Source organism: Lygodium microphyllum, chromosome 10, assembly GCF_053477565.2.
Source record: "Lygodium microphyllum isolate KBCC chromosome 10, Lygodium_microphyllum_v1.1.10, whole genome shotgun sequence".
Taxonomy (NCBI): domain Eukaryota; kingdom Viridiplantae; phylum Streptophyta; class Polypodiopsida; order Schizaeales; family Lygodiaceae; genus Lygodium; species Lygodium microphyllum.
The window spans coordinates 726,421-736,319 of NC_141144.1; the positions used below are offsets into that span (position 1 = coordinate 726,421).

A 9,899-nucleotide genomic window follows, 5' to 3' on the forward strand; every position below is an offset into this window, starting at 1 on the left:
TTTGATGCAAGAGGAGAATGGACGAATTGTGAGTGAAACTCTAGCATCAACCCCTCCTTAAGCTCGATCACAACTATAGCATTGCAAACTTTTCATGAGCAAACTAAATCACTATAGTTGGGAGAAAAGACAAGGCTTGGATATGCAAACTAAGTCCCAAAGGCCTCGACTCTCAAGCACATGTTGCATGAGGTTGGACTAATCTTGAAAGTTTTCTTATACAAAACATCTCTTTCATCTTGATTCATATGATGTGGAAGTAACCATGAGTTTCCACAATAATTTTTAGGCATAAAACCCAAGGTATCAAATTATACATCCTCTTGGATTTTGAGGGACAAAACCCAAACTTGAAGTTCTTAGGGGTCACAATGGAGGGATACTAAAATTTGAAACTTAAAGCAAACCCAAAGCATAGAGATATCAAAACCAATAGGTTCAGGCCCACAAGCGGATAAATAACTAGAACCTCCAAATCCCAAATTATGAGTTGTAAACAAAGGAGGACAGCCCCATATGAGGGTAGAATGGTCTAGTGGAATATGAAATCTTGGAACTTCTAATGAGCACTTGCTCTAGGGGGTGTTGGCATAGAGGGCAAAGGGAGGGCATTCTAGATATAGGTGCAATACTAGAGTGCGGGTCAGGAATACGTGATTTACTAAACACACTAACCATATGTGTGATTGGCACAAGAATTGAATCCACGACTTTGAGTGCCCATAGGCATGTATAGACTCTGATTCAAAGGAATCCCCATCACAAATCTCTATGTTCCAATTAGCATAGTAGCTAGGGCCTAGTGTAGAAATCTTGACAAAATCGTAACACCCGGCATAGAACCATCAATCACATCTATAGGGGTTGAGGGTCTACTCGATAGAACACTTCAAACCTAGCTCCTAATCATGCCCAATATAATTGGACTACCAATAAAAGTACTGGGGGACATGACCAAGGCTGAAGTGTAACACTTGGTAGGGTAACTCGCAAGGCAATAGGATTAGAGGAAAGGATAGGAGAACTAGCGTAGGTGTGTGTGGAAGCATATGTGGGTGCAGTAAGAGACGCATCAATTAACAAGAATAATTGGAACTAAAAACTTGTGGATCAAGGTAAATACCTAGTCTATGATAGGCACCTTCCTTGTAATTCACATAGTTTTGAGACTTAAAATTATTGTGGAAACTCATGTCTGGTTGCACATGAGGGATTTTCTGATAGTTACTCAAGAATGAGGACACCTATATTAAGGCAATGTTGATAAGACTAGGGGTTTCCTCCCATGGACTAGAACCTTGTAACCACCTTCAAGCAGTTGGTAGGATGTTTGTAGATTCAAACAGTTGCATCACAACCACACATAATCGCAGTTCTAGTGTTGCCAATTACAGATTAATAATGCGCACATGTAAATCAAATTCAAATTGCACAGAGGAACATGTCAAAATCAGATCGAAAGTAAAGCAATTTTGTGCAACAATAGTGCAGGCTATCAATTTAAATGCTTTACAGGATGCTACCATTCCTAGATGTAAGTGTACAAACAGTAATGGTTCTCCGAGCTATACACTATAGACACTAGAGGAGGCCTCGTAGTATATAAAGGGCATTAACTCACTTTCCAAAGAAACTCTCAATGGCCATTTCATATTATTAGACCAACCAAAGGGATCAAACCTCCCTCTCACAAGATCAAGGGGCATTCAAGCTTTCTGGTCTTTCTGAAAGATATCAACACATCCAACAATACTATAATGAATGTCAGTGGACCTACATCTACCGAAGAGAGAACCATCGTCCAGTCGTCTAGACGGAAGTAATGTAATGGCAATGAGTTAGTATCCAAATCCTTCATCCCAATCTGCACTGCGCCACGACTGTTGCAAGATTTCCTTTAGCCTTGATAACATAGGCAAAGGTGGAGGTGGAGGTGAAGGTGGAGGTGGAGGGGGTGCCGGGAGATCGGAATTTTGGAAATTGTCATCCAAGGAGTCGAAACCTTAAACCGGAATCACCGGAGCAAAAAGTAAGGATCAAAACTCTCCAGGGCAAGGGGTGGGTTTGTCTTCTGGAGGGAAGAAGCTCCAAGCGGGACACCGAATCGTTCTTCATACCTCTTCAACAGCGTCAGCAGAAGATTAAAAATCAGACGATTTGTCACAAGCGGCTCGATCATTTCAGCAACTTTCGACAACTCGTCAAGAAAAGCTAACTGTTTGCCAGCCCCGTCGACTGGCCCTGCTAAAGCTAGCAGGCCCAACAGAATCGGATAACAGCCCCTGAAAACATCCGGATGATTTGTAAGCCCCCCCAGCCACTGCAACTCCCTCTCCAAACCAAGGCAGCGTTCAAAATAAGTCCGAAGACTCGCCAGAAATTTGCTTCTCCAGTGCACCACGAATTCAGAGAGACCACAGGTGCCACTTACATCAGAGCAGCTACTGTTGCCCACGGCTGGCCTTGCCTCATCATGTCCCGGAACATTGTTTAATGTCTTGGTTAGGTGGAAACAACAGAGCTGTATAAACAACAGCTTTTCTTCATGATGGTTATCAACCTCTTTATCAAATAACCTCCGTACTAAATCACGATCATCCTGCATGACATCTACATCAGCAACCTCCCTCAAAACCCAATCAGCAAGGGTGTGCCTATACACCATCGAATGGCTTAATTGCAAAGTAAGGAACTCAAAACTGAGTTGAATTACCCTCTCCACCTGACTAGGCACAAGGTCATCCCTTTCAGAACCAAATTTTTTATCTTGTAGCACGGAGGATATAGTGCGAAGGACACCAGTAGCCAAATCCTCTCTCAAATCAAAATCCTCGTCTTCCAAAAGCTTGATGCAAATCAGCCATACATCCAAAATTGCTCTTCCATACCAACTGACAAGCATACAACCATTCATGGCATGCTTATCCCCATCAGCTCTTGAAAGCAACTGACCACTGAAAGAAGGTTCAAAAAAAGAGCAGTTGCAATACTTATAATGTGTTCCTATCGACTCAAGCTGCTCAAGCAAGCCAGAAGCAATGGCTGCTTTTGCTGTGGCTTGGCGCAGCATGACAGGCTCACCTGCCAGGCTGTGTTTCTTAATCAGTGCCAACCAAGTATAGACTGGCTCTTGAGTAGAGTGCCACTCGGCATCCGTAAACAACTCTTCTTGGCACCGGTTATATTTCATTGCTGTAGAGACCTTTGCAATGCCTCCAGTCAACTGCCGGACACACAGACCCAGGCAACAAAGGGCCACTGCTTGAGTCTTTCCATGCTTTGTTCTTTGATATATATTTAAAAACAGTCTCCATAATGATAAGGCCCTTGACATTTCTGTGTTGCCACCAGGAAGATCTGAAGACTGTTTGCTCGATCTAGAGTCCAACTGCAATCTATAGGGAGTAGTTTTCCATACCTTCAATTGAAGCATGCTCAGAGTGAAATAGTCAACCAGTGCATATCTGACACAACGGGGATAAGTTTCAACATTCAGACATTCCATAAGTAAAGGATGCACTTTACAAGTCAGCCATTGCAGTATATGGTCCACAGATTCTGCTGCATGTTTGCTTTCTAGAAGATCAAGAAAACTCTTCAGAACCTTCAGCAATCCCAGTCGGACCTCATACATGGGGTCAAACATGCAACTTCTCAACCAGGGAATATATGGCTCTTGATCCTTCTGAATATGAACAGCCTGCGACTCGCCATTTTCCAACACGAAGCCATTCCGTTCATCATACATGCCTTCGTATTCCTCATTGCATCTTAACAGTGAAACATCTGGGGGCCACTGCAAGAGAGAGGCTGTGAAATAGAATTTACAAGCTCTACTCCGAAGTAGTACTTTTGTGGGATCCCACTGCTCTTTAGTTTGCGTATCTTCCAGAAAGGCAGCACTCGTCCGAATAAGCAAGTCTCGGCAAACACCAGCTTGGTCACTTAAACTGCATGTCTCTTCAAACCTTGCCAGACTATGGATTACTTCCAGAAATGCTGCAGCCACTGTCGGACATTGTAAGAGTCTCAATTTGTCTACTTGACTTAGAGCTGCTGGAAGAAGAACAAGAATGTCTTTTCGTATGCTTGAATTGAGCGGAAGATTTATGCAATTGCACAACAGCAAAGATTGCATCTGTAAAAGCGCCCCATGGATGGCATTGAAAGACATCCTGCAAGAAGAAAGCCTTGACTCTGCAAAGCCTGCAGAGAATATTGAAGAGATAGTTATATCAGGCTGATTACTAGCGGAATAGCCTATTAAACTACCATCCCCTTGTAATGGCAAACATTTGATGAGTCCATATAGCATCTGTAGTAAGTTATCTGCTACCACAAGAGGGGCCAATGCATGGGATGCAAGAATACGGACTTTCAAGTTTGACTGAGTGGCACATCTGGAAACATATGGCATGAAAGCTGTGGGGCTAAGCCAATCATCTGTACTGCAGTTGATGATAGACGGCTTCAAGCGTGACAAGATAATGAGGACAGGGGTCAAGCTAGGATGTAGTGTTCTACTTAGATTTTGCTTGTCTGATCCAATAGGATAATCATCTCCAGCACCATTGGCAAACTGCAGTGTCGCATTTCGCAGTTCATCCAGAAGAAATGGATGCAGAATAGGATACCTTAACACAAGCACAATGAACATATCAAAATATTGAACCACAGGGAGTAGCAATCAAAACTCCACACACCTGAGCACACCTGTGAAAGAACTCGAAACCTGTAATGGCGCGACGAGCAGACTCGCTACTAAGGATGTTAAAAAAGCCAACCATGCGTCGCAATAACGCCGTGAATGCTAATGTTGCTGCATTGCGGACCTCCCAATGATGACACGAAAAGGCCCGAATAGCAACCATCAAACCCTCTGCACAGAGACCTGATGAATCTGTAGCAAGATTTGTGTCATTAAATGTGACCCTCATCACATTGAATGCATGCACTGTAGGAACTACACCCTCATCACGCAATTTCAGCATCCTTGGGGTGGTCTCAGCCAGCCTCATTTTTACACATTCATCAGTCTCAGTGAAGGTGGAAGCATCACTGCTAGGCTTCAGTGATTTGGCAACACCAAACTCAGCAGCTGATCTTGTCAGGAAGGAACTGGCTATATCAATAATCCACCTCATTGCAATGAAAAGAAGCTTCTTTGGGGTTCCCTCAGGTTCTGCTAAAAAAAGAGCAAGAAACGCAGCAGGTATCCCTGCACTTCTTCTTATAAGATCATCCACAGTCTGCCCTTTAGCATCAGTACGGTCCATTAACTGCTGCAACCATACTTCTGGCATCTTGCTAAGTCTGAGACATTCCAATACCAGGTATAACTCAATGAAAACAATATTTGTACTAAAAGCAAGGCATCAAGATCCCATGTTAGAGAAGTAAAGCAAGCACAAATTGAAAACACAAACTCACTGAGTACCTTGAGTCACTTGAACATAACAGTCGATTGCATAGTGCCACAAAACCTGCCCTGGTTTTGTCTATTGCGCCATTGTGCTTCATTAAAAATAGAACTTGCAGGAAATGATTCCCAATCATTTCAAGTTGACATGAGTCCAGTAGACTTACGAGGGGTGAATTCTCACACCCTTCAACACTTTCAGTGCCAAAGCCTGGTAAAGGAACTTTCCTTGTAACTGTACCAAGAAGAAGACTCACCTGTCCAAGGCAACTAGCAAACTTTAACTTATATTATCAATACTTGACAAAGCAGCATAAATAAAAATAGTAACCAAGTAACTCACTTCCTTCATGGCAAGCCAGCACCCAACCATAATAGCTTGCTCTGTAGGAGCCATATACCCTATATCTTCCTGATCTCCTTGTCCAACAGCAAGATCTGTCCAGTCATCCACGCCCTTTGTATCCTCATCTTCCAGGAATAAGTTTAAATCAGGATTTTCCAGCTGCAAAGAGCCAAGCTTGTCGCGCATGCTGAGAGCATCTGCTGAAACGACCCACAGAGCCACAGCAGTCACCCGTGTAAGGAGACCTATTAATCTGGCTATGGACTTTTGCAGCTGAGAAGCCCCGGCACTTAAAAAGCTGGAATTCCAATCAACTTCATCCATGGTATATCTGAAGGCTAGCAATGCACCATGCACAAAGCTATGCCTACATGCCCTGACCAAATCCTTTTCACCCTCTACGACACCCCATTCCAACCAGTCATTCAGTGACTCAATGAAATTTCCAACAGCCACACCTATTTTCATGTTCCTTTCATTTTCATCGGAGGAAGTTGTGCGTATGACTGCAAGTTCAGGATGCAACCTCAATGTCCATCCCAGCTCAACAATATACTTTCGAAACAACAACCGTAGAACTAACGCTCCTGCATCACTCTCCCTCACTCTAGGACTATTAACTAGTTTAACTGCCCACTTCAACACTTTCTCTACTTCAGTCGGAGACTCAAAGCCAGGTAAAGGACTTGGATAGGACATCAAAATCCTGAAAGCTCCCTCTCTCAGCCTGTCCCAGCTGTCAACTATTGCCTCCACCAAGATCATTGTTGCATCTTGTGTCAATAACCTGTGAACTATACTATGATCCTTAGGAAACCCACTTTCAAAGGGTTCTGTCGGCCTCCAGTGGTCAAGCATAACCGCAATAAGTTCCATGGCCATGTGCTTGCGCTCGTAAGGGGCAGATGGGTAGACAGAAAAAATCAGGATTTGGCTAAACCAGTCCATAAAACTGTGCATTTGCTCCACATCTACAGCCATGGTGAAGTAAAGTTCATCGTCTGGCAGGTTCTCTCCTTTGCCTGAGCTTTTCATTTTAAGTTTCATAGCCTCATTTTTGTGTTGCCTTTCAATAGATGTCCGAACTCGTAAAAAGAACTTCTTGAAAAGACTTGTCCATTTCATCCTAAAAGAGGTTGAGGAGCAGCGCATGTTCAGAGGAATTGAAATCTTCAACAGTGCTAGTTCCGCACGAGATGGCATAGAGGCTGTCTTGGGATTCAAGCAAAGAGCCTCTGTTGCATCTATCCGCAAAGATTCCTCGCTATGGGTTACAGCAAGCAATAAAAGCACAAGAGGAATATGAAAGATGTTTCTCTTGATTGACACTAGTGCCACTGCATCCAAGCTGTATTTAAAGTCCCATTGTTGGCTCTCAAAAGAAGCTACAACTTCAGTAGAACAACAGATATCACCTTCCATAAGGGACAGCGAGCGAGCCACTTTCAGAAGTCCAACCACTAAAGCTACACGCTGATCTGTCGTCAGCTGCTTGGGCAATCCCCTGGACCCTTGTAGCTCATGCCAACCCTGTGTCTGCTCTGGCTCTGACATTTCATCGCAGATAGCAAAACTGATCATTGATAGAATGGCATCGCTATCAATTTGCAAGGTAACTGGAAGTGCATAAATGTTAAGATTGATACGAAGCCTGCTGTTTCCAGAAACCATGCCAGCTATAATAGGAGGCAAGCAGAGGCATCGAAAAGCAATATTCCCTTCTGTCACGCTTGCTTCAGAGCTCCAACACTCTTCTTGAAGGCGTTCAAGGAAAACTTTCAAAAATGCACTTGCTGAACAGCACACATCATCATCTACCATAGCATTAATGGTTTCGAAAAGCAGATTACGGCTCAATACTAGCATATTCTGGGCACCTAATCGCAATGTTAATGATGCGAGTGGTACATACCTACCCTTCCGATGGCCACCCACTGACAAAAGTTCTTTAGCGATTGCAGTCAGAAACTCCTTAATTCTGTACTCCCCCCCTGACTGTGTTTCTGTCGTGACTATTTTCTGCTCATCACTGAAAATGCCTTGCACTTTCCCGTCAAAAAACAGGCATTGCACATCTACAAGTAAGTTGAAAACTACCTGGATCTGCTTGACAGTCTGATTGAGTGGGTCCTCCCAATTATTCCAGACTATTTGGAGCATCCGTTGGACAGCTGCATCTGGTATTGGACAATATGGATTTATACAAAACTCACGGTAATCAGCAGTGCCCTGCAGCTCTGCTAGTGCAGAAGTGGTGATCCCCATGGTGATAGAAGCCTTGATCTGCTGCAGACAAATTTGCAGAGCTGTGACAGAATGGAATTTGAAGTGGCTATCAACAGAACTCTCTAAAAGCTGACAAAGGTCCGGTAATATTCCATCAAACAGAAGACTCCAAACAAAAAAGGTGGTCTTCTGTCCTGTATTTTCACTAACAGCATACAATAAATTGAAATTCAGAACAGGACGATGTATGGCAGTAAGAAGTCCCCTGAGAGTGCAGAGCCTACCAAAATCTGTAAATTTTCTAACCTCATCAGCTAAGGTGGTTCCTCGCAATTCCATGATTGCAACCTCCAATTTTGCTTCATTCAAGTGCCCAGATCTCAAACCTTCCTTCAGTGGTGCCACAAACTTCTTCTCAGATGCAGCAAACAGAGAATTGGAAAGGATGAGAGCAAGCTCCCAATGCCTGGTCTCAAACTGAGCAGCTGCACACAAACCAACTCCTGCAGCAACAGAGCAATCCCTTGATAAATATCCTGTCTGTAGTACATTTAGAACCACATTGAGAGCACTATGATAGACAGAATACTGTTTCCCTGGATCAACTTGTGAAGGTGTAGTTTTCAACCTGTGGTCGTCAGGTGACTCTTCATTCACATCTGGAGAGGTCAAGGACAACTGATCTACTCTTGCACACGGAACGATCAACCTGTGAGGGTAGTACTGCAGCATGTAGTACAGGCAAGACAAAGCATCCTGGCATTCTTCCATCGCAGATGGGGTTGGGCGTCCGCCTTTGCATGCCTCCCTTAAAACAGACTGCACTCCATAGCTCACCGACTCTGCCACCATGCCAGCTAGCATGTCTAGCATTCCCTTGAGAGCTCCAGGCTTTGGCAGATTGATCAAAGAGTTTGCCATGGCAACGAGCCCAAATCTACGCTCTTTGTGGCCTCCCACACCATAATCAACACAGCAGTGACAGAATGCCGCACTCATGAGAGTCCAGAGTCCTTCAGGAAGAGATGCCAGGCAGGACAGTAAACTCCGATGTAACGTGACAGAATTCTCCAAGAACAAGAGCTCAACAAGGAGGAGAAGTGCAGTTTGCAGCTCCCCGGAGTCCTCGAAGGCGCTGGCATCGCCGGATTTCGTCCGTACAAGATCCTGGAATGAAGTGATGACGCTCTTCAACGCAGCGACCTGGGAATGGAGGGATGGCAGCTGCGCCATGTCCAGGACAGTCTTCACGAATCTGCTTAAGGGGAGAGCTGCGGCTCCGCCTGAGGAGGGGTGGATGATGCCCTTGAGGCGGTGCAGCAGGGATGCAGGCAAGCGCAGCGCGTCGTAGCTCCATTTGTGTCGCCGCTGCAGGGCTCTCCACTTCGATGAAGAGGACGAAGACATGGCTGCTCGGCCACACACGCACAGAGATTCAAGCGAGAGAGCGAGAGACAGAGAGCACTTTTTTCCTTTAATTTTCTAAAATAAATTTTTCTTTCTTAAAAAGAAAGATATCTAAATATTGGTGGATAATTTAATTGAAATTAACAGTAGGTAATTTTTTAAAAGATATGCACCACCAATAAATATATGCCCTAAAGGACAATGCTAGCAAAGTAAAACATTAGAATGCTTAGGGATGCAAAACTCCTCACGAGCCACTACATACCTAGCTAGGTACAATTGGGGGCAAGGGGCTACCAACCCCCTATACTCTTCGACATCATGAGCTTCTCCTCACGAGCCATTGCATACCTTGCTAGGCATAGTTAGGAGCAAGGAACTACTAGCCTTGTATAATGTTCAATATCATAAGCTTCTCCTTCAAAAGCATCTCATAGCTAGCTAGGTGTGGTTGGGCGCAAGGGGCTATCAACCCCCTATAGTGTTCAACATCATGAGCTT

The 9,899-nt window shown here is 44.2% G+C and overlaps 1 protein-coding gene across 4 annotated transcripts; it reads right to left on the reverse strand.

The window, feature by feature from the left end:
- Positions 1-1,459: 1,459 nt before the first annotated feature.
- Positions 1,460-9,458, reverse strand: LOC148029628 (thyroid adenoma-associated-like protein). 4 transcript variants are annotated; one of them, XM_087685866.1, is made up of 5 exons: positions 8,298-9,458; positions 5,763-8,048; positions 5,438-5,676; positions 4,714-5,313; positions 1,460-4,634 (listed from the first exon to the last, which is right to left on the reverse strand). In XM_087685866.1, exons 1-5 carry the CDS (start codon positions 9,396-9,398, stop codon positions 2,015-2,017), a joined length of 6,846 nt encoding a protein of 2,281 aa, XP_087541992.1. In that variant the 5' UTR covers positions 9,399-9,458; the 3' UTR covers positions 1,460-2,014. The 4 variants fall into 4 exon arrangements, with proteins under 4 accessions (XP_087541992.1, XP_087541993.1, XP_087541990.1 ...); XM_087685867.1 differs by having other exon boundaries at positions 5,763-8,494; positions 8,620-8,792; XM_087685868.1 differs by having other exon boundaries at positions 1,461-4,634; positions 5,763-8,196; positions 8,298-8,436.
- Positions 9,459-9,899: the final 441 nt, after the last annotated feature.